This window comes from Onychostruthus taczanowskii, unplaced genomic scaffold, assembly GCF_017590055.1.
Source record: "Onychostruthus taczanowskii isolate IOZ18803 unplaced genomic scaffold, ASM1759005v1 scaffold29, whole genome shotgun sequence".
Classification (NCBI taxonomy): Eukaryota; Metazoa; Chordata; class Aves; order Passeriformes; family Passeridae; genus Onychostruthus; species Onychostruthus taczanowskii.
Genome location: NW_024500239.1, coordinates 5,817,359 through 5,843,253, shown reverse-complemented (window position 1 = coordinate 5,843,253; position 25,895 = coordinate 5,817,359). Strand labels below are relative to the sequence as shown.

The 25,895-nt window shown below is 39.3% G+C and overlaps 1 protein-coding gene across 1 annotated transcript in view; it reads right to left on the bottom strand.

Moving 5' to 3' along the window:
- TMEFF1 (transmembrane protein with EGF like and two follistatin like domains 1) overlaps positions 1–25,895 on the bottom strand; it is a 113,067-nt gene that overhangs the window by 18,696 nt on the left and 68,476 nt on the right. Inside the window, exons 3-5 of the mRNA XM_041408040.1 lie at positions 23,412–23,541; positions 17,714–17,740; positions 6,744–6,840 (exon numbers count right to left, since the gene is read on the bottom strand). Of these exons, the coding sequence (XP_041263974.1) occupies positions 6,744–6,840; positions 17,714–17,740; positions 23,412–23,541 (254 nt within the window). The remainder of the gene's footprint in view (positions 1–6,743; positions 6,841–17,713; positions 17,741–23,411; positions 23,542–25,895) is intronic.

The following is a 25,895-nucleotide window of genomic DNA, read 5'->3' as shown; positions in this document are numbered from 1 at the left end:
GTAAAATGGAAACACTAGAGTAAAACAAAGTGTGTGAAATGCACACAGATGGATAAGGGGATGCTTGATGGAATAAATTTAGGTGAATTGAAATAGCAGGGGCATTGCAATTGCAGTTAAGAATATAACCATGCCAAATGAAGGATTACCTTTCATTTGATGCTTCTTCCCTTGTGTGCAGTTCTTCCCTGATGAAACCTGAACTAAGAAAATCTGGATTTCAAAGTGATTTTTCTACCTATTTGACTAGAGTTGAATCTTCATCAGGTTTTTGGTGTGTTTTTTAAAATCCCTTTATAGCACAAGAGAAGTAGAATTCAATTCTACAAAGCTCCTTTGTGCCTGGCTTTAGCACTCTGTCTTTACTTCGGCCCAGCAATTCAGAGCACCCTTATGGAATACCATAAGCTTCAGCTATTTTCCAGACATCCCTTTTCCTGCATTCCCCTTTTTCATGGCATGGCTCTCTCTGACCACTGGAGAAATTCAGTCTTTACTGCAGTGAGCTTCTCACAGCCTACATGGTGAACTGATGCTTGCTCTCTCAAAAGCAGCCTAACCCTCCCTCCACCCTCAAATAATGGGAACATTCAAAGACTTGGCACACACTGCTGCAAAGATCACTAAAAATATACATTAAAAAAACAGACATGGATTATTACCCATCTAGGATCTATTCAATTTCTTAATAGACAATACAGTGAAAAGGCCATTATGTTATTGCTACCATATCAGAATATCCTGCACCCAGATTTTCATAATTCATAATCCCACAACAGTCTTAAATCCCTTGTTTAGGTTGATTTTCTCTATTGTCTGAATGGTTTGTTTTGCACACAAATACTTAGGATTTTTTTCTTCTGTTGGATCAGAAATCTGTGAGTTGCATTTACACAGGATTTAGACACCCTTCCTTATGAATATCTACATACAATATCATACCCTAAAAAGTTAATTTAAAAAAAAAGTTGGTAAATGAGTGAAAAAGTGGTCAAAAGAGGCAAGTATAAACTTGCATGCCAGATTTCAAACAGGCCAAATCTTTCCCTGGAGGACAAATTATATAGACAAGGCAGAGACTAGGACTTTGAAATATCCACATTGGCATTTCTAAGTGTTAATACTAAGACTTCTGAAATTCTGCTTTGGCCTTTGTGAAAACAGACACTATGTAAATTATAGGAATTTATATATTGCTGAGGTACCTTTGCTTTCCAAAGTAAATCTCATAAAATGTTAATCTCAAAAGGTCTACTTGGGGATCAGCTGTCAATCTTTCTTGAAAATCTACATTATAAGTCAAAACATATCTTTGACAGCACAGTACACTTATTAAAAAAAAAAAGACTGAATGTGCTCAGAATCCCATTTCCATATTTCTTCTCTTAAAAAAAATATGTAAAGCTGAGAACATGATAAATTTGAATTTTTACAGTGAAGCTATTTTCAAAGACCAAAAAAAAAAAAAGATAACAACTCAAGTGGGGCCTTGACAAGATGGAGGAACCTCCAGAGGTCTGAAGATGACAGGACATCTGTCACACGGCCTCAGGACAGATTGTGGGTGGACCAGCAGGGAAGCAGCTCTGCAGAAAAGGCCATGAGGTTCCAGCAGAGCAGCAGGCTGGGGGGCTGCATCACAGGAGGGTCACCAGCAGAGCAAGGAAAGTGACTAAGTGACTCTTGTCCTGCATTCAGCACTCATGAGGTCCCATGTGAGACACTCTGTCCTGCTTTGAGAGCCCTCAGTAACAGCAAATGCTCTGAAGAACTGGAGAGGCTGCGGTGGCGAGATGCTGCGATGGGTAAAGGGATGGAGTGTGGGCTGTTGTGAGAAGGGCTGGGGGCACTGCACCTCTTTAGCCTGGAGAAGGGAAGGCTAAGGAGATGACTGCTGTCACCAACAACCCAAGAGGGGTTATTGAGAAGGTGAGAGTGAGGCTCCTCTCAGAGGTACAGAAAGAGGAGTGAAAGACAGCAGGTGCAAGTCGCAAGGAAAGAAATTGTGATTGAACATGAAGAAATTATTTCAAAGTGAGAGAAGTTCAGCCCTTCAGAAGTTCCGAAGTTCAGATATGCCCAGCTGTGACATCTTTCTTCATGGAGATGGTAAGAGCTCTCCTGGAGAAGTCCTTGATCTTACATGAATGAATTATCCCTGGCTGCAGTGCAGGGCAGGAGCCCAGACCCTCTAGAGGTCCTACTTTTTGATTGTGTACTGATAGGATGATCTGTTTATCCATGAACAGTCACTAGAACTGAAAAGTCCAGTGTGTGCTAAGAAAAAGTCAGGAGCAAACCATGTATGTTTGTGATCTGACCTACAGAATTTTACCCCATCAGCTCTAGATGCCCCAAGCTTTGTGCTGCCACCTCCGTGTCCACTTCTCAACATGGCTGCATTTCTAGTTCAAAATTCCAACAGAAAACACCCAGCCACATTCATACTACCTATGTGTGTGGGCTTCTTGCCACTTTCTCACACAAGAGTATAAGTCTACCAACCTCTTGTGCACACATTTTGCACCACTATGCATAATACGTTGTCTTTTCAACAAAGAGGAGCAAGTTTTTGGCCAGAGAGACATTTGATGGTCAGAGGAGGAAGGCAGACACTGACTGAATGGCGTCAGGCAGCAGCTTTTCCCATTGTACATACAATCTATTTCAGTTTTGGCACTCAACAGGAAGGAAGTACCACCCTACCATCCTGTTCTTTGCATCCTGTTACCTCAGACCTACAGAAAATCACTGTTCAGGCAAATGACATGTTATGCGTTTATGCAATTTAAACTAGTGCATCCACAAGTGGTTGTCTGTGCCCTTGAAAAGATTGATCACAAACTAACAACTCTTTAAAATACTTACAAGTTGTATGAAAAAAGAAGAAAAATATGGAGAAATATATTTCTGTGATGCTTCCTCAACCTGATTACTTTCTGAGTTTAGATAAAGAAATAATGTACTGATTTGAATGTAGCTGAATACAAATTTTCCAAGTGTGCTGTTTATGACAACCCTCTCCTCAGACTTTATTTCTGTGTTCCAACCACTCCACCTAGAATCAACACTGAAATTTTTCATAGAGGTAGTGGAAATTATAAGGTTGTTTATACTTTTGCATTCAGTTTACTGTGCATTGTTACCACTTTTGGTTTAGACAGATAATGTTTCTGTGACGTCAAAAAAAAATGAAGATACAAATCTAAAACCCTGTGCAAAGCCTGATTTCTTCAAACTATGTGTGATCTAGTGCAATAAAAGCATACGTATCGTTTTTGATCAAGAGATAGCCATAATGCTTTAACACCAAGCATGAAAACTAAGAATCTGTAACTTTTTCAAAGGGTAAAATACAATTTAAGAGCAACAAAAAATTAACATCACTAATTTGTAATGTGGTGTGTATTGTAGCTCTGTACTACTGATCTTCTTTAAATTTGCTATTGAAATGCACCAAGATTTGGTAATTACACAGATTCACGGATTAATTTAGGCATAAGAGATGTATAGAAATCACCTAGTCCCAGCCCCTGCTCAAAGTTGGTCCCAAGGCTGTGTCTGATCAGACAAGTTCAGACCATCTCGATGGCTGGAAATTCCAGACATGGTGTTGGAGTGTCCAACCACCCTTGCGGTAGAAGCATTTCTATTATGACAACAAAAAATTTACATTGCTTTGACCTATGTCTATTGCCCCTTACAACTATGCACATCTGAGAAGAAAGGACCTGCTTAGATAATTCTAAGGACCTGCAAGTTCAACTCTAAAAATCAGGAAGTGACCAAGGGTCTTGCTTCTGCTTCTCTGTTGTAAGGATCCCTCTACACTTTTCACTGAAAGCATCAGGTGCCACCACTTTTTGCATAGGGTCGCACAGCTTTCCAGACCCAAAAGACAAACCACATTCTGCAGGGAATAAAATTGTCTTTAGCAGGATTTTTCCATTACTGGGAGAAAATTTGCCTATTCTGTTCTCTAGGCCATTGAGGCTGGCCTCTTGGCAGATCCTGGGATTCCTCATTAATTCCAGTTCACCTCCAACCACTCAACATACGGTGGCATGTGTGGCACCCTTCCCACCAATTCATTAAACATTCTTCCCATAAATTAATTTCCTTATTCATAAATGAGGAATACAGATACTCCTTTGCTTCTCAAGAGCAGTTGGAGCAGAAGGAGCCGGTGTTTGTAAGGTCTCAGATTGCACAGCTTGGAAAAGAGGTTGAAAAAATTCATAACTGTGCCTTTACTGTTTGTATCACAAATATGGCTTGAGATTATCCACTTAATATTAGGGGACAGCTCAGCTAACTCATACGGTTATTATAATGGGGCCAAATTTTCTTTAAATGCTCTATGTTATCACCTGGATCACTCTATTAAGTGTCTTAACACCACAAGGTGCAAGTGAGGGCTGTCCAGACCTAATAAACCTACATCAATAGAACTAAATGTATTTTTCCTCTGTGGTTCAGAAGACATTACCACACTATCCAAAAAATTCCAGTGGACATTCTTATGTCTTAAAAAGAAAAATCAAAACAGAATATTTTCTGAAATTAGGGAGTTTTGTGATTTGCTAGAATTAGGGGTGACAGTGTATGTAATCTAGTGCAAATTTGAATGAAATAATTCTGACTAGTAGTGTTTGTACACAATGAAAGATATTTGTGTTGCCAATAACTTTGTATGTCATGATATAATTTTATGGTGTCCACACTGGAACACAGCAGTAAAGAGAATAAAAAATAGATAGATGTTAAAAGCAATTATAAGGGGCGCTCTACTAAAGTTTCCCAAAAGAAGATTTCAATCCCATCTTGTTTCTGCCAGGTAAATAACTGGTTTGATTTTATGAAAAATTATGCCAATTCCTATATTCTACTTTAGCAAGTTTGTGACTTGCTATGTGGCTTGTCAAAACCAACCTTGTGAAGGCAATCTGTGTTAACAGACCCTGATTTATCTATGGCTAAACAGTGAATATCACTGAAGCCTGTTTTAATGGTTAAAGGCACTGGGAAAAAATTAGATTATATTCAATTCCTGTATAGAATTGAAAAATATTATCCAATAAATTGCAAATAACTTACATGGGAATATTTTCTAGCTTTTGCACATTTTCTACATAAAAAGCCTTGTTTCCCCTTATTTTTTTAATCAGGACCAATTAAAGAAATCTTAGAGGCAAAAGAGCACTCTCTGTCTGTTGTCAAGGAGCAGGAACTGGATTCATTTTATATGAGTAGGATGTAGATAATAAGCTTTCTGCTCCCCTCAGCTTTATCCTAATTTTCTTACAGATACTATATAGCTGCAGAAATTCCAGCTCTACAAGTGCAGAAGGACTAGGCAAGCTTTTACTGAAGTTGAATGCTTCAGGATTTATTTTTCAAAGCCAAAAGCACATCTCAGCGCATATAGCAAACATATATATATATATATATATATATATATATATAATCTATACCATCTTTCCAGTCATAAATGAAACAGACCAAGGCAATATTCCAAAAAATTATTAGTATTACAAAAAACAGCTCTAGTTCATTTGTCTCTCTCCGGGAAAGAGCAAGCTGGCTTCAGTACTATGGCATTTTATGAATTGTGAAGTATCATGCTATTCACGAGCACTATTATCATTTTGCTTTCCCTTGTATTCTACATCTTGAATGTTAGTGCTAAGCTGCTTTACTGCCTGAGATGTCTTCATGCTGGTATCCTGTAATAAAACCTTGTGCAATTAAGACATATTTCAACATTAAATGGATTCCAGCTGGAAGACAAGAAAAGGGAGAGTGATGTTTTCTCTGATTAGTATTTTCAGGCACTGTTATTCTGGGATGCTGTTCCCTCTGTGGATACAAAAATGTACCATCTGCAAGTCTCTCAAACACCTTCATGCACTGTGTCTGCAGCCACAACCCCAGTACCTGCCACCAGCCCGATCCCAGTAAATCTCATTCCATACTGGTGGCCACTGCCAGGACAAAGGCTGTTGGAAAGCAAAACCCCATCAGCAGACAGGACTTCTTTTAAAAACCCCTTAAAGCCTCATGGGGCTGTCTGAAGAAGCCATTTCCTTCATGATATCTCTGCCCTTTCTGAGAGCCCCACAGATCCTGGACAGTTGGGGTGTAATATAACCAAGTGCCCCAAGTGCTGCATCTGCTCCTGCATTATGAATTGTCTTTAAAAGCTTCTTGTTTCTTGATAATTTGTTTTGAAATGTAATTGACAATAATTAATACTTTTCATTAAGTTCTCCCTGGGTGCATCTAAGAGATCAAATGCCACAGCGAGTTTGGAAGATGTGACTGGCTCAAGTCTCCAGTTCAACTTCACCTTTAGGTCCAAGGTTAGCACTGATGGAAATAACTACATATAACACTTTATGAACAAGGAGAACATAGAGAAAAAATATCAGGGTTGAGTAATCAGTATTTATTTTGCATTCCTGTTTGGTTTCTAAGTTGTTTTGTTGGCAGGATAAAACAAATTAAGGCTCTTTGTTTGAAAAATATTAGCTAAAGATTTCCCAGTACAACTCTGTTGTTTTCTCCCACTACTTTGCAACCGCAGATGGTTTGTTCTTTTACAGACACATATCAAACACATTATTACTGGATGGCACTAAAGCTTCAGTTAGTAAGAACAAACATAGTCAAGCATATAATCTTGTACCTTTAACGTTTTTTCCCTTTTGTTCAGTGATATTATTAGGGAAAACATTACATACCCGACATTCTCTGCATCTTCATCACACTCAGCCCTGTATTTGCAAACTCCACATTTTGAGTGTTTTCTCTGAACTTCTGTCCCAGATCCTTCATACTCTGAAAAAAAACAATAACAGAAAGCATGACTTTCAAATTAAGCTCTGTTTCTGCTTACCTAAATCCATTTGCTTTCAGGAATACTGTCAACATAAAGCTGTCGTATTCTGAAGCTATTAACCTTAATAGTGCTCCCTTTTTGAAAGTCAGTCAATTGGAGGTTGGTAGAACTGTACCAGTGATAGAAAAGCATCCCTGAAATCATCATTGCTTCATTGATTGGCTCTTCCTTTATTCTTATTTCAGTCATTTTTATTTATTCCCGCTTCACCAGGCACATAACTGGCATTGACATGTATCCCAGTCACATTTACTCTTAATTGCCACTGATAATGTATAAACTCTGTCCCTTTAGACGTCCTTGAATATTAGGTACTGAGGATTTAAATGCTATTTTCTGTGACAGTTTTAATTACATATATCCTTATGCAAGGTTACTGCTTGCATTTTTTCCCCTTTTTGATTCCTGACTGAGATTTGATTGTGCTCATATGTCAAATATGCTGTGGTATATTTTCCAGACTACTTTGTTTAGCTCCATAGGAATAAAATAAGAAGGTCATCCTAACAAGAATCTGGTAGAAATGCTATGTATCTTAAAAAGTAAAATCAATATTTCAAATATTCTGATCCTAAAAAACATCTACAATAATTTTACTGTTGACATGGACATCAAAAGTCTTCACCAAGTAAGAGAAAATTTACTTCACCACATAAAATAGAAATAAATTATACTCTTACTGTTTCACTACCATTAGCCACTTCTATGTTTGATTTTTAACAAAGTGATGAAGGAGAGGTAGGTATTTGAAAGGAAGGAAAAGAACCACAGAAATCTGCAGAGGGAGTCAAGATCCACTCAAAGTATCAGAATATCGTGGGGGTGCACAGCTGACTGCACCAGGCTGCCGGATGGACGGAGATCAAAGTGATTCCATTCCTTTCCTCACAGCAGCTTTATGTGCTGTAGCAACAGTAAATCAAACACCACCAATGAAACAGCTGAATTTACATTCTTTAAATACAAACAGGAAAAAGAAATCCACAACAGCTCTTCCTAATTTCCCTGGATCTTGGAATCACTCCCTCTGACCTGTGGAGCTGTGTTTCCACAAAGAATAGTGCAGGTGAGACCTGCAAGCTAACTGTCTTCTGTCTAAAGCACGCTGTGCATTTTCCAGGGATTAATACCTATCAAACAAAATTTCTGCTGTAGAAATTCTATCACCACTCTTATCAAGTTGCAGTAGAGGTCATCTGCTTTTATCTTTACAAATGCACATCTTATTTGATTTCTCCTTCTTTCCAGGTGCCACATTCCTATGCCTACATTTGGCATTTTAAAGTGCCCTTTAGTGTCAGATTTCACTTTTCCATGCTAATAAATGATCCCCTACGGTTTGAATAAGTTAAACAAATGGCACTGCTTTCATTCATGGTATTTCCACTTCTTTTTCTGTTCTTACGACCCTTGATGCCCTTTGTCAGCAAGTTGACGCCTTCTGGAGGTATGGGTACAAGAGCTGGACATATTGTTCCAGAAAAGTTGTCATCAAAGCCAAATACCATTCGTGACATTCTTCACTTTAAACATCCAACAACCTTATTACTTTTTGACCATTTTTCTGCACTGACAATCATATTTACTTTATTATCCACTTTGTTCCCCAATGAATACTTTTCAGGGTCAACAGTCTGTAGGAGAGATGTTTTCCTGACATCAAGGAAAAATTACCTAGGTCCTGCACTCACTACAGATAACTGTCCCCAGATATTAAAATCCTTCCTGCTTATGCGTCCTGTTAGCTCAGTGACCTGTTCTCTGTCATCCACACCAAATCAGTGCTGACTGATTCGCTCCCAGGTCACCAGTGGAAGGGGTCATGAGGCCAAGACCAGTCTCTAGAAACACGCTCATTTTCTACCAACTCCTTAACATTTAATGACCTATTGATTGGCAGTATTTTTTCACGTTAGATGTGCACTGTGTGGATGCTGTGCTCTCTAGTTGCTTAGACTTGTATGGGATTACAGATAGCATTTCACCGAGAAAGGTTATGGTTCCATGGTGGTACTCTTAAATAAAATGTTCTGTTGTACAAATGCCTTTCTTGGAAAAATCAGTTTTAAAAATTGTAATTTTTACAATTTCTATTTCACTGCTGTGCTTCTCATAGGTGCCAGAATGAGAGGCTGTTGTCCCCCAGTCATCACATTTATCTTTTCTGAAAATATTTCTATATTATTTAGCATTATTCTACTGAAGAAAAAGAGACAAAAAGTCATCAACAACCTAGAGAATTCTTTACCACCCATTTTTAAAGCTTTCAGGTGCAAACCTGGCAAACCTGCTGGTTACAAAATACTTCTTCAACATGCTTAATATCCTTCTATTGTACCACTAGCATGGAAAATATTTCATCATACCCCATTTACACTATCTGACTTGACTACAAATGCAATCAGAGTGCTTTACTGAGCACTTTTACTGCATTATTTCAATTTTGCAATGGACCAAAAGAAGTAACACATACACAAGCACATGCACCATACACACCCTTCCTCTTCAGCTCAAGTTATGCTCCCTGTGAATGTCCCAACACCTTTTTATTTTCAGAATCATAGCCCACAACTACTTGGTCATTGTTTCTATGTACTATTTGATGTAAAATTCTCTCTCTCCTCCTCCCCTGCCCCTTCCTAAAATTGCTTTCTCTACCTTTTAAAATTACATTTGTTTTTAAAAAATTGCAACTATTGTTTTTTCCTTGATTAGAACTTGCTGGACCTCCTGTATATCAGTCACCAACAATATTCAGAAGCATCTTTCACTAGCTGCATTATGTTTTAGCAGTAACAGTATTAGACACTGCATATAATGTTGTTGTGGTTAAGGAATGGTACACCCCATTCAGTGTCCCTAGCAAGAATCTCCAAATCATGTGCTGCTCTCTGGCTCTGCTCTCCCTTCCCCTTTGCCCCTGTGGTGGGATGGTGTGGTAAATTGGAGGCACAAAAACTAAAACTCACAGGTCGAGGCAAGAATAATTTACTGGAGACAGCAATGAGATAAGAAAACAAACAGTAACAGCAACAATATTAATAACAAAAGTGTACAGAAGACAGAGTGATTCACATACTAAAATGCTCACTGCAGCACCTAAATCGACTGCAGCCATGCTGCCCCTACCAGAAAAGAGCCATTCCTTCTGGGAAAAACTCTCCTTCCCCTGCCCCCAGAGATGATGTGAGGTGGTGTAGAATAACTTCTGGGTCCTGGCCATGCCACTTCCTGGCTGTTGCAAAAATGAACCTTGTCCTGGCTGGAACCAAGACAAGTCTTTCAAGAAAAGACAATACTATTTCCCACCAAAACAGAGTAGATGAATACTGTTTTTCAGCCTGGATTGGTAGCAGACCTGTACACCTGTATCCTGTTAAAATATGTTAACCCATTAATATTTGAGAGCATGTTTCTCTGGTGTAAACATCTTCATATGGCAATATATCCCTTGACACGTTGCCTCTCCCTTCTCTTTTCTCCCCTACATTTGATTGTTCCTACATAGGTTGTAGGCATTAATTTTAATATTCCAATCAATTGGATCTTCCCAGCAGGTTTCAATAATAACAATGAGGTCAAAATATGCTCCCAAATGAGCAATTCAGGCTCCTCTTGTCTATTATGCAAGCTTCTAATATTGTTGTATGGATGACTACAGAATTTCTTCTTTTTGGTTTTGTGGGTATCTTGATTAATTCTGTTCTTGTCATATTAATTTGATGTTGAGTGAAAGCTCATTTTCCCTTTTTTCAGCTTCCTTACATGTTTCAGGGCAGTACCTCATTAATGCTCTGTCCTTCAAAAGAAACTAGGCACAAAGATAGGATGAGTGACTCCCAGTTGTCTCTCTGAGCTCTGCTCCCTAACACTTCTCCTCCAGTCATTTTTCCCCTGCAGAAGATGGCCAGCTACATCTTAGGAGCTGCAGGGCAGGAGCCTGCCAATGGGCAGCTCTAGAGGAATTGGGCAGCAGTAAATTGCTTCCCTCAGTAACTCATTTGTGTGTTTCTGCAATGGTAATGTGGCTGGGTTTCTGCTGAGGGCTTTCAATCAGGCTTAAAGCAAAAGCATCCATCTGTGTCAAGGTGAAGTTTTGTCTGCCCTAAGGCACAACTTGGAAAGGGAGCTATGCTGTAGAGTTGTATTTATCACTGTTCCCAGTGAAGAGGGGGGAGCTGGAACTCCTCAGTAGCAATGTATAGATAGAGTTCCTTGATAGAAGGTCCAGGAAAGCCCCTCTGAAAACCAATTCCTAACTGGTTTGGGATCATAATGATTTTTACTGTATCTTATGGGATCAACTAATCTCAAAAAGATTTCTGACTGACTCATTATGGCTAGCACTGGAAATTCCTCTCAAAATACCACAGTCCCCAGAACTGCACACTAAGGACTGCAATTCACTCCAGAGCTTAGTGACTTATCCTACATTCCATTAACTTTTAGGGCATCTTTAATGACACACTTAGTTAAAAAGGAGATTGCTGCCATAATTTGAAACAAAGCTGCAAACCTGCTCTCTTTGTCTGTAAGTATATATTTAAAGCAAGTGCAACACTACTCTGAGCTCTCCCAAAGTTTTGGCAAGTGATGTCTTGAATTCTCCTGACCACGCTGCTGGATCATATGCAAAAGCAGTGTTTGGCAGCGTGGAAGTCCTGCTCTCTTATCCAACCACCCAACTGGCTTAGAAGCAAAGCCTGGCTCGGTCCAGCAGAGATCCATATGTGGCTGAAAGACAAGTCCTGCTCTCTTATCCAACCACCCAACTGGCTTAGAAGCAAAGCCTGGCCAGCAGAGATCCATACGTGGCTGAAAGATCCTTTCCATGCGCAGTGTGGACCACACACTGCTGCTTCAAGCACGCTTCAGTAAAGACACCAGCCTTTGGAACTGGATTTTGCAAGTACAGGCATTACAGGCTTAACAGGAGGATACTGGCTCTGCTTATGACTGAGTGCCTGGAGGAGGGGAGTTTGAAGATTGCTCCCCTAATCACAATCCAGCCAAGGTGATTGGCTTGTCCAGTGCTTATGGCAACGACAATGTGACACTTAATAAGCAAAGGATGCGAGGATGTGCACTGTAAGACTCCCTACCACCGCTACCCTCGTGAGGCGTTAGGGATTTCACATGCCTGAGAACTGGAACCTCTGCTTTGCTTCTGTGCATATGACACAGTGAATAATGGTAGGAAAAGCTGGCATATTACAAGACTGGATCAGCTTTCACACTGCAGAAACCTCCAGTTAGAGAACTCGAGTACCCACTCACTCCAGCGCCCTGCTTCAAATGCAGCTAACTCCTTTTTCTCCAAAGGAAGACACAACACCTTCAGAGTAAGCACCAGGGAAAATAAGCCTGATTAGATGATGGTAGAAAACAAAGGAGAAGAGAGTCACCAGATGCCAAGGGAGATGTCCCACAATTTCATGAACTCACTGGACACCTTTCTGCAGGTCCAGTGCAGGGTATATGAGATGAATCTGTCCTCATTTGCTGCATATCCTGTGCAAGAAGGAAAAGGAGTCTGTCTTTATGTGCCTCTGGCTCCAGCATCCTTCCAAGCATGCTCCAGCATCCCTGAAAATCCTGCTTAGAATAAGTCTCCACCAACAGAGTGCCTGAACATTTAGGGCCTTTGCCTCTGCCTTTATGAACCTCTGCTGTAAAAGCAGCAATTCTTGCTTTTTTTATTTCATTGTTAATTTTACCTACACAGGATGTGATCTTGACAACAATAAACAGGGCTATTTGAAGCTGAAGTGGTATTCAGTGACAAGCCACGTGATGGAATCTGCTTAAGTCTTAAATCTTAAATCTTTTTAAGTCACACACCATTATAGGAATAGCTAAAAGACGTGATGCTACCCCCTATCCACGGTGCTAATCACCATCAAGTTTCTGCAAGTCATATTAAAATACATTAAAACAAATCAGTGGCACTATTACAAATTAAAATAGAAAATATTCGAGGCTCTAAATTGTGTGTGTTTATTCCACCCTGACTGTGTGACAATTACTGGATAAGTGTTGTCCCCAGTGAGGGGAAGGAACAGATGGCAGCCTGCTAAAAAGCACATACTGTATATCAATTTATTAATTACTAAATGCAATCTGCTAGACGTTCATCACAAGATACTTCAGCTATTAAATTTCAGAGGGATTAGAAATTCAAAACAAATTATTTTAATAATAATTAACTTAGCTATATGTATTGCAAGCATGTTATTTCCTTAGCTTAAAAGCCTGAAATGATTGGGTGCCATCTGTTTAACTACCATTACAACTTTTTTAATATCAAAAGGGCATTTTGCTCAGGTACACAGACAAATACTGTACAAAATGAATTAAAAATTAATGTTATGGGCATAGTAGGGCACTTAGAAATCTCACCCTTGTTGGTTGATTACTAGAGCAGGGAATCTGCTTCTTCCAGGACAGTGATTTGTTTCTGAGAGGTTGGCCTGAAAAGCCTTTACCATTTGTTAGCTCTTTCATGGTGTGTGTTACAAATGCTGATGGCTTTCAACACATTCTTGCAAAGGCCTTACTATATCACAAAGTCAACATCACAGCTGCGAGCTGGCAATCTACTTTTTTATGTGCATGCGATAGCCTCAGAATAATTTTTCGTGCCCCAATCTACACGTTATGGAAATACATCCAGCAGTTCAAATAGTGTTGCAATTCACAGAATGCAATTCGCAGAGATGAACACAAATCTGAGCCTGTACCTTATCCTTCTCCAGTTCTGCCGCAAAGTCTAACAAAATATTGATGAAACAAAGGGCCTAATTTTATGACTGTATTCTTCAGAACAGGGAAATTGCAGAATGATTCATATGAGAATACAGAGAGAAGCCCACGTCTTACATGCAAATTTAAAGGGTCCCACCATCTTTAGCCATGATCCCAACTCTTTAAAGTGTGAGTAAAACTCTTTAAATGCTCTCTGACATTGCCTCCTGTAGGGGTGAAACATAATGGTAAAGCATTGAGATTTTTGAAATTTCTCTCATTTCTGAATTGACAATCATATACTCTTCTTAGAAGTGGCTCAGAATACCCATCGCCACAAGTGACCAACTGCTTGGTTTCATAACTACAATTTTTATTACGCTAATGAAGTTTCAGACTTCTGAAATTAGAAAAATGGGTCGTTTATTACAACTCAATGCTAACAGAGCATAGAAAATTGAAATAGCTCATTCAGAATGTCAGAGGGCAACTAGACAATTGTGTCATCCTTAAAAATTATATTACTTCATCTCATTCAGGCATACTGAAAAAATTCTCCCAGTCTTAATTCTTTTCCTAAAATCTAGTATTTTTGTAACAGTAAAGATGATTTGTGAAGAACCTCAGCCAGCAGTTACATGGTCTTTAGGTGTTTTTTCTTGGAGCATATGATAACTGCTGAGGCAAGATATTGTCTGAAACAATCTTTGAGGAAAAAAACCCCTTTTCTTTTGTTTTTTGGATTTTGTTCTCTTGGATTTTTTTCTTGTTTCTAAATCTACTTTTCTTTCTTTCTTTCTTCTTTTGTTTTTTTTTTTAATGTAGAAATGAATGCATTAACATCACACAGTATGGTAGTAGGAGGGAGAATATGCATGAAGTCAAGTTTCAGAATCATCAATAAGATTGTTCTGCAATGAAATGCAGAAAACGAAAAAGAACAGTGTGAATCAGTAGCACAAATCTTAGCTAAACATGAGGCCAACAGCTAATTTCAGCAGTGGAATCTGTCTCAGGCAGAGCTATAGCAACTGAAGAGTTTCCCAGTACTTTCTTTCAAAGTCAAAAATCCACCAGCAAACAGTGCATCTGCACAGCACTTGCAATGCCTCCTGAATGCACAGGAGCAGCTGTGCTCATCCATTCCGTGTGTGCAAGCATCACTGGTGCATACACAATCACACTAATTGCATGTTTGAGAAACATAGCAAACGCTGATTCTGTGATTAACATCTGGAATCATAGATCCTAGGAAGAAAACACAAGTCTCTAAACTAGTATATGTTTGCTGGCTTGTTGGTTCTGTCTCACTCATCCTTGCATTTTTCCACATCCACTGAAGCTTCCTCGTGCTTCCGAGCAGCAGCTGCACCTAACCCGTAGGGCACAGAGGCTCTCTAGGGAATTAGGTCCCCGTTTGAGCACCGTTATCCAAGAGTATGAGATTAAGCATTCCTTTATTGGGAAAATGAGGAAGGCTGGGCCAGAATGCAGTTCTGCAGCAGACAGTCCCATAGCTGAAATAACCAGAGAGGCAGAAGTGTGGAGGGCACCACGGAGCACCTCTACCCTGCAGGTCACCCCCTGCCTGGGCTCCTATTCTTTCTGTTTGGATTCCAAACAATGCATCTCCATCCTCAATAGGTCCAACAGGCTTCCAGAAGTCTGGTTTTCCTTCTTAATTCCCTTAACTTGTAGTAAGACTTTTCAGGTTTTAATGATTTCACGTAACACTTTTATGACTGACTACCTGAATTATGAAAAAAACCCAAATTCCAGTTACAAAAATATCCTTGAATTTTCAGCCAGGACAGAGTTCAACAACCAAAGCAGCAGTGGATTCCATTCTTTGAAGGATTGCTTTCAGACACAGAAAATGACACAACAGGTTGAAGACTAACCAGCTGTCCCACAGAAGTATGACCCAACACCCAGTTTAGCGAGGAAGGTGCACAAGGACAGAAATAATTCAATGTATCACAAATATCCAATATGTATTAAAAAAAAAAAAAGAGCCAAGCAGGATTTTCAATGTCTCATTGTTTAAATTTCCTTTTCTTTAACCTAAAATTAAGAACTAAGCCCAACTGTTTTAATACTGAACAGAATAAGGAACATTTCATTTGGCCCAAAGGCACTCAGAAGAAACCCCAATAAATGACGGCCTAATGTCACAAAACTGCCGGAGGACAGAGTGGGTACATTGTTCCTTCTTAATTCAATACCCAGGCAGTGCAGAAACTCACCTGGGACCAAGGGAACCAGATTCAATTCTTTCTGCCTGAAGTGAACTGAATCTACATATTCCACTTCCCAAGACAATGCACCAACTACTTCTGCAAGGTATCGAGGGACCACCAAACCTCCTAAGCTGATGGCATTCTATTTTGCATAAATAATTCAAATGCACTGGCATGCTGAGCCCCAGCTAACAAAGCCTTTCCACAGCACGAATCCTTCCTCCCCAACTCTTTGTCCCAGGCTCAGTGAACATTTGGAGTGAGAACAAAAAGAACAGCAATGACAAAGGGAAGCCCATGTGGGTTTGTCTTGCCCCTACAGGTGGATTTGGGCTCAGCCTCCTGCCCCAAATCAAGGAATGAGTATATTTGTACATGCACCTTTCATCTCTTCAGTGAGCAGCCAAGAACATATAGTATGTTCTGGCTACATTTTTCCAAACTGTTCTTGAAGCTACCCAAAGAATCCTGACATCAGTCATCTATCAATCTTCCAGGTCAGCACAGTAACATTTACAAGGGACTTTAACCAGGATTTTTGTATGCAGTTAGAAAATACTGGAAAAAACCCCAAATCCAACTAATCTCAATGGCATTCAAACTTTTCTAAAACTGTTCTAAAAATAAAAGTGAAACATGGACTAAATTACTGTCATCTGTCTCCTACAAGAACTGCATAGCAGTACCAAGGCCAGAAAGCTTGGCTTGCAGGGAGCAGTCCTAGTGGAATAACAGGCTGGTTAACAAAGGGGGAAGGAGAAGCAAACAGAGCTGGGGAAAGAGTGTGAAGCATCAGAAATGTCACCTGTGGAGGTAAGAAGAGGAAGTGTTTGAGCAGAAAATTGTTCCTTCAGACATTGACCCAAAAGGAAACAAAAGTGAGAATGACTCTGTGCTAGCAGCAGCCCAGGAATTTACTGATAGCAGCTTATTTAGGGGAAGGGAATGCCTCCCTTCACCTCCATACAGGAAAAGACAGTGAGCTAGCTCCTGGTTTTTGAAAAGTTAACTGTTGCATTTAGCTACACAGTGGTGTCATAGATGGTTTTCCACAAAAACACATTTTCATGTAGATTTACAAGACTTACAGTACTTCAAAACTCAGTCCCATCACCATGAAATGCAACACCTTCTTAATGTTACCAAAGCCTAAAAGCAAAACAGTTTTTCTGTGTTTGTATATATCTGTATCTCACATTTTCCATTCTATATGTATTCTTGTAAGTAGTATCAAAGATAGAATTAAGATAACTTTTTTTTTAATCATTGAAGAAGAGTAAGATGTGTTGAAAGATGGAAACACTTCTACTATCACCAGCTGTGCTACATCCCTTCTTTGAATATACAGCTTTGAACAAAAAATACTTTAGTAAAATACTTTATATAAATAGATATCATAATGCAATTGTTTTATATTTTAGGCAACAAGCTCAACCAAGCATAAGGTAACAACTTAGATGTTTTAATGTTAAATAAATGCAATGGGAAAATTGCAAAAAATTTATTGTGAATGGTCATTTTCTGGAGAGAAATACAGGTGAAATAGGGATCTAAATATTGCACTGCATTGCTGATAAAAAATGAAAAATTATACAGGTTAAATCTGAAAGAACAATATTGGTGAAATGCAGACTACAACCTATTTCTCCACCACTACTGTTCTGAGATGGTTCACTAACACTGCAACCTTAAAGCTTATTTTAAGTGCCATCATTTTCCCTCAATTCGTGTGGTATACAGTAGCTGTGTGTATATATGTGTTTAAAACTGGCACACATTTGTTTAGAAGAAAGACCAAAACCAAAGACAAGTGGAGTTTGGTACTCACCTCCTTCTCCTGACCCAGAGCCATTATCTGAAAAAGAAATAGAGGGGGAGAGGAAAAAAAAGAAAGCGAATGAAAATGTTGCTCCAGGAGCAGCTGTTTGTTCAGGAACTTGTCATTGTAAAACATTACACAGATGTTACATTTCATGAGCCAGCTGTAAAAACAAATATCCCACATAAGGGATATCCTTTAATACCGTTTGTCCACACTCACTGTGCCCTAGTCTCTCTCTTCCTTGTCAAGATGTTACTCAAGGAACAGCATTATTCAGTACTGAAAACAAATATCTTTCTTAGCCTCTTTACAACTGTTAGAGATTAAAATTTGTTAAACCCGAAAGAAATGAAGAGTACAAAGTCCAATTTTTGGAACGTTATTTTTTCCTTACCCTCTGGCCCTGGCAGTGGTACTTCAAGGAGTACTTCAACACATAAGTCACCTGACTGCAGAAGTACCTCCAGAAGACAACTAGTCATCCAAGTAAGGTTGATTTAAGTCATCTAATGACAAAATTGCTTCTGTCAGTTGAGTCAATCACTTGGTATAAAGATGCTCTTATGGCATTGTTATTTCATTGACATTTGACTGACTGGATTAGCATCTGGTGAGTGACAGCTTTCAACTGGATCCCATTTGCATTAGCAGTTCAAGTGTCAGCAGGACTTGAGCTTCTTCACCACCCCCGGCCAGCTAACTCTACTTCAGAGCACTATGGATCTGTTTAGGGATTTTGCATGTGCATCCCACTGGGCAGGGCTCTGCACAGGCTTCAGCAAGCACAGCAGTAAAGACAAACCCTTAAACACATGAACTGAGTCATAAAACTTCCTGCCTTTCCTGCCCAAAGGAGGAGGAGAGGAGAGAGTGGAATGGCAACTACTGTCAGTGGATTGTCTCCCATTCCTGTTAGGTTAGCTTCTCTGGAAGCTGAGGAGAGGAGAGGAGCAGAGCATACATTCTGCTCATCCCACACCTCTCCTTTCATGCCTGCCTTGGTGATGGAGAAGGCAGCTGAATGTATCTGCTAAAAACTGAAAGAAGGAGGCCAGACAGAGAGAGGAGTGGGAATTTTGCTTCCACACATGAGGTCGTTGTTCACATCAGAGGAAAAACCAAACCCTCTGTTTGCTCAGTTCCCTCCCCTGCTTTTCTTTAAGGAGCTGTATTTCTAAGAATAATTCCCTCTAGTGTGTGGATGAAAGTGTGAAATTCCACGTTACTGGGTCACTTCACACATTAAAAATGATTTCCTGTCACATGGGGTATCAGGAATAGAGATTTGTTTATCTTTTGCCTTAATTTTCCTTTCTTTCCTCTTATGCCACTATTTAGTGTCTAACAGACTGAGCTTATAACCTTACAGAAATTAACACAAAAACCAGAAGGTTCTTTTTTCCATCAACAGTGACCCACTTTACTGACAAAGCAGGCAATCCCATATAAAATGTCCTTGTTGAGTCACTGAGAAATATGCCTTATGGTGCAGTATTGCTTCATTAAGAAATTTGAAGAGCATAATTTACTTATATGAGTTAATATATAGGATTATTTGTGGTGGTGAAATTGTGTCATAAACAGTTTTGAGGGAGAAGAAGCTGACATAAAATATGAGCAAGTTCACCATATGTGATGCATATGAAAGACAAAGGGCAAAATGTCTCCGAGAATGTCGACTTTTTCCATGTTTTTATTCCCAGTTCTCACTCTCTGACTGCTTTCCCCTGACCTGAGAAATGCTGCTCAGCCCAGCATGAGGGGCTCTGGCTAAATCCTGTGTGCATGGGGCAGGGCAGGTACCACACATGGAAAGCACCCTGTAAACCAGAGAGCTGATGCTCACACCACACATCTCTATAGATAATTGGCTTGATATACATGAAGCCCACTTGGCAGGAAATCGCAGCAGCAGGCTAGATTAATTTCTACTTCTCTGGACTTTCAGTTCTCAAAAAGGATTTAAAAAAAAAAAAAAAAGTGTCATCCTCTGTAACACTGTATCATTTTCAACTTTTCCCTGGGAGCTATGCTAGGACTCTCATCTCCAGGGTAACCATGCTAAACTAAGCTGGTGTTCCTGCTTTTTTTTCTTTTCCTGAGCCTTGGCTAGATTTTCCCAGGCAGCTTCTGGTTAAAAGAGTAGTATTTTTTTCCAGCTTACTTGGACAAGCAACCCTGCTCTTTTCAGGCCTTTAATGAATTCAGCGTTTTCAAAAGTTGTCTTCATGCACCAAGATCAGTCAAGAAAGATGCTCAAAGAAGTGAAGATGCTGGGCACAAACAGCATTCCCCCAAACACTGGTCAGTAATTAGAGGAGGAGTGATTGACCTCTATCTTAAAACCACCCTTTTCCAAAAAGGTGGCTTTTCCTTCAAGGTGATCCAGGCCAGGCTGGATGGAGCTCTGAGCAACCTGGTCTAGTGGAAGATATCTTTATCCAGAGCTATGAGGTGAGATCTGGATTATATTTAAAGTCCCTTCCAAACAAAACCATTCCATGGTTCTATAAAAAAATGCTAATACACAAATATACAAGCTTCTGCTGTGAGCTGCTTTAATCCATAAGGAGTTTCTGGATAAAATACACAAAGAAGGACTTGGATGAGACACAGCATCTCAATGCTGTAAGCACTCAGCTACAATCAGAATCTCCTTTTTTGTTCTTTCTGAACAGGAGCCATTTCTGTACTGTGGGTCTGCTTTAGTGCAGAGGCAGAAAAACCTCCCCAAAACCAAAAATGACTGCAGCTTCTCTCATTCAGGAGGGAGAGATGGCTTTTAACTCAAAGTAGCATAAAAATGGAACCCATCTCTCGCCCATTTTAGGGCAACAGCTCCAAACTACTAAGTGCAAACAGGAAGGCAAACAGTCCACTGACAAATTTTAAGCAAGCAGACCCTTCCATAAGCCACTCCTAAAAGAATAATTCCTGTGCTTGTTTCTAGTGCTGCAAATAACTTTACTCTCCTTTTTTTATTTATTTATTTTTTTTTTTTACTTAGAAATCCCAACAGAAAGCAATGGACTGTGGTTTCCAAATGTATACAGAACACTGAGAAACTGCAAGTATAATCAAGTACTACATCATTGTGTGGTTACATTTTCATGTGCATACAATATAAATCTGGCAGCAGTCAAAATCAATATTAAAACCTGTGCATGCAGACCCAAAATTTCATCCATACATTCTCTTTCATTTCTCTAAACAACCATTTTTAATGTCAAAACTTGCATTTTGTTTATTTCTAAAGCATCTATAATTGACTCTTTTTTAAACATTGCTTATTTTAGAATCCTGAAACTCTGACAGCCTTCCGGCAAAGGAAATAAGAAAATACGTTGCAAATCACTTATGTCTGTAAAATTTTAATCAAAATATTACCTGCCAAGAAACAGAATAATGATTTAGTGACTAAATCACTCAGTGTAGCCTGTTCTAATGCTGTAGCTACAGAAGGTATCAATTCCCAGCAAATGGGAAGTATTTTATTCTTATATGAGATTCAGAAGTCTGTTATACTTTAAATATTAAACAGTTGTTCCAACACTAAGGAGGAATTTCATCCTATTGTCTTGGGTGCATCCCAACTCTCATAGGAAACCAGTGTGTCTGTACTTGTCTCCCAGTGATGCCCTAGAACAAAGCATTTTAATAGCAAATTCGAATGCAACCAGTGAAAATTAATGGGGGTCTACAAAATATCTTTTAATTTGATATCTGAGCCTCCATTATATGTGTAATATATCAAGAGCACAAATATGCCGCCGTCTTGGCAGGGCATGGAGAGGTTCTGGGTGATGACTTTTATCATCCGATATTCTCCCGTCACCCGAAGCACATCAGGCACTCAGGGAGCAGCAGGTGCCATTCCAGTGGAGCTCTGCTGAGGCACTCAAAGTTGCACTCAGTGTTGCAACAGCCTGAATCAGAAGCTCTGCTCTCACAAAGGTTGTTTCAGTGTTTTCTGGAGCGTTGTGTTTCAGCACATTTCTTGATCTGTTACACTAAGGGCTAAAACTTATGCTGCGTTTTCTTGGTTTTATGTAGGACTTAAAGAAAAGGAGAGGAAGGTTGAAAAAAAATTCTTGTACTAGCTGTATAATGTAGTAATTAGCTGCCAGTAACCTCAGGCTGAGAAGAATCAATTTTTCATTTTGAAATTTCTTTTTCTTAGTTGAGTAGAATGCATATATATGCAAACATTCTTTGTTGTTCCTAAAACATTATTCTAGAATTTTGTTTTAGTGATAGAAATGAACTTTCATGCTATGTGTCCATCTCTTAAAATGACTTGGGCGTGAAATTAAAAAATATTATTTAATTATACATCCTCAGTTCAAACCTTCATATTTCTTGGGTGTTGTTATAGTAATATGTGAGTCCTCCAAACTGGATTGCATTTTTTTCCCTATTTCTGCAGCATCTGGAGATAATTTACAGAGAGGTAAATTATTATGGAGGTTATTTACAGAGAGGTGGGAGATTGGGAAAGACAGTAGATTCAGTCATCAGCCTGAGGGATGCTGGAATTATGCTTCTGAGCTGGACAAAAAACATGGGCTTCCTTCAGTATCAGGACCAACAACACAAATTGTTTTGGACCTTAGCAAACATGAGCCAGACCTCGGGACAGGTCAAAGGCCTCAAAGGGAACCTGGTGTGAAACATGTTGCATTTAAATGAGGTAATTGGGACTGGCAGCGCTGAGGACTTGGACTAGATACGCTGCACGTGCATTTACCCCAGTTTCCAGATAAGATTCTGCAGCTACCAGTGAGCTCCAGTCCTGATAACTCTAAATTTTCATTGCAACTAACCAAAATGAAGTTAGGAAGGAGGGTACATCTGACCCATGGTCACGCTTTTGGCTGCCATATGGAACGTAACCTTGTTTAGAATAATCTGAGCAACGAGTCCGTATCCAAAGATGAGGGATGTCCCACAACTTAATATTTCATGTGTATTGTTTATGCACCAGAGATTGCAGTTGTTGACACTACTGAGTCATTTAATCTCGTTCAAAGAAAGCCAGCCATGTGTCTGGTCTCACCAGCTTTGAATCTACCCAGAGGTTCAGAACACCACTGGTGGTTAAAGTTTCTGTGTCTAAGAGTATGTTGTAATATTCAAGACAGGGAAAACCTGTCCCATGTATTTGAAACATGGAAAAATCTATGCTTTAAGTGTGTGGAAAGACAAAAAAGGCAAGTTCATTAGAATTGTAAGTTATGTGTATCTTCAATGTAATGACCCAAAGTCAAAGATGATGCCTTGGATGCCTTGGCAGAGCGGCAGTCAGGATGCTCAGTGTCACTTGTTGGATGCTACACTAATTCTGCATATCCTAAAAAGAAAAGTCCTAAAGAAATGGCTAATTTGGAATCTGCTCCAAATTTGTTAAAAGCCTTTTGATGGATATCATCACTCCTCTATAAGAACCACAGAAGCATTAATAATCTATTTTCTCAGATAAATTATTTCAGCTTGTAGTGTTTATTTATTAATCTCTTAGCATATCAGAAGATATATCAGATTTCTTGTCTAGCAAAAGGTTCCATTCCTAAAGAGGACTCAGGCTTTCCACATTATTCCATCCTATGAAAAGCACAAAAATTTTAATTGCTGGAATTAAGAGCAAAACTAAAGAGCTAACCATAAAACATCATTCATTAGTGACATAAAGTGATGTTTTACATACCAGAATAACACGGTCCTCTTGATACCATTGTTATCTCTTTCTGGTGCTTGCAAGCAGCTCTCCTGAGGAAGCATTCATTTTGGTAAGTGTCTCCATTTGATCCACAAACTGGAATATAGTTCGTGTGACACTAAAAAAGAAATTATAATATAACCCAGTCATACAGAAATCAAGTGATTAATCTGAACTGCATATTAATATACAGGAAGATAGTTGTGTTATTAACAGCATCTTATAACCCTTTTTGCTAAAGAACTACTTGAAATATATTAGTTTTTCAGTATGACTATATGTATTCCTCTCGGATCACTGAAATAATAGTCTAACTCCACATGGACTGAGCATAGGAATTCAGTAGGAAAGATTAAAAGCACAAAATAACTATGGTGGGACTTTGTACTGACTAGAGGGAATATGTTAGGCATCTAGAAATATTTGAAGGATAAACACTGAGGCAGGAGAAAGCTTCTTCAAGATAACACAAGAAAGTATGACTAGGCACAAGGGGCTGAAGCTGAGCAAAGGAGAATTTAAGGAGAACAGTCCTTAAGGGGAGATTTGCTGACCTTTATGGTCAGAACAGTCTTACAAAGGAGGTGGAAAACAATAGCCACTCTCATTAAATTCAAGAGCATCATGAGTCTTTTACTTGGTCAACAACTATAATAATGCTTTTCTATTACTACACTGAAAAATTTAAATCTTAAATTTAAATCTTAAATTTAAATCTTAAATTTGACACAAATAAATAGAAAGAAAGGAAGAAAGGAAAACTTATCATTTAGAATAGCTTTTGCAGAAGCTACCTGCATTTTGCTGTTTTCTTACATTCTAACAGAAATGGATTATAAGCCCCTTGTACACATAATGTCCATTCAGATGCTGGGACCAGCAATCTGCCTAACGTCTGAGAGTGCAGCAGGACTTCCTGCTGAACTGGAGGTCCAAACCCTGCCTCACAGCATGGAAAGGGAGATATTGCCCTGTTTGGGGGTGTGGTGGTAACTGTAATGTCAGACACCTTTTGTCAACACTCCGATGTAAAAACCAAAAACAAAAAGCAAGAAGTAATGATGAAATACAGAGTAGCTACCAAAGTTCTTAACCACACAAAGTTTATGATTAAACTGGTATAGTTCAACCCGTGAGAGTGCATGCAGAAATAACAACATTAGTTATGCTAAAATGACTTAAAAATGAAAGAGTTTCTTCTCCAAATTCCAAATGAGAGTATCTCCCACAACAGTTTCTTTGTGCTTTGACATACACAAAGGTCAAAATACTGAAATGTTGAAACATAATTTTGAAGGCTATTACCCTCCAATCCTTTGTCATCCTGCCATAGATGACCACTGAGAATGAACTAAGCAGGTATGGACAAAAATAAATCATTCTGCCAGCTCTGAAAATTATTTCTAACAGTTTTGTAATACTTCCCTGTAGTGAGCAGCTCTCAGATACTCAACCATTAGTCCTGCCCCATGCCATACAAAACAGTCATTTCTAGAGAGTAATTAACAGACAATTCCCAAGGGGGACAATACTTTCCAATACATGATTATCTGTCCAATAGATAATTCTCAATTCTCCTTAAGTCTCTGTGTGATGTTTTAAATTTGCAGGTTCTCTTCTGAAGATAGAAAATGAAAAGTAAAGGGATTCCTTTTTCACAGTTTGGTAAGCCTTTAGTAATTTCTTACAGTACAGCCCAAAGTTCTCCTGTGACCACCTTTCAGAAGTGAAGTTGTTTTCTTGTGAGGAAGTCCTCTAATACCTCAAGTGGCCAATAGGGAGAGCATCTCTTTGTGCACAGGATCTGCTCAGCACAGTGTGCCATGGGAAATTCCACCCAAGGTCCATCCAGGGCTGTGTGAGTTCAGAGTTTCCAACATCTGAATGGGTTGCAAGATTTGCTCACTGTCACTTAGCTCCTTTTCCTATTCTCTCCTATTTAAGCAGTTATCTAATTAAACTGATTGTTATTAAGCCTTTCTTACTGAAATTGGAAAAGAGCCCCATGATGTCTCTCTCTCCTCATCACACCTCACTCCATCTTACCTCCCCCACTGGTTCCTAACACACACACACTAGGTGCTGATCAGTTTTTCATTCAGGTTTTGTAAAACTCATCCAAAATATCTTTCAGCCTGCAGAGCTCGTGCTGCCATGACATTCTAGGTGTTCCAAACAACACTGAAATTTGTCATTAATTTTCCCTAATCTGAAGAAAGTTTGTCCCAGTGTCGGCCTTAGTTCAGGAGTGGCTGTGATTTGTTGTGCCACTGTGATCCCCAAAACATCCCTCTGTCATGCAGACCTCCTTGCAGTTACAACTTCCTTGTGAGGAGAGGATGAGGGGCAGACACTGATCTCTTCTCTGTGGTCACCAGTGACAGGACCCAAGGGAATGGCCTGAAGTTGTGCCAGAGAATGTTCAGGTTGGATATCAGGAAAAGGTTCCTCAACCAGAGGATTCTTGGGCAC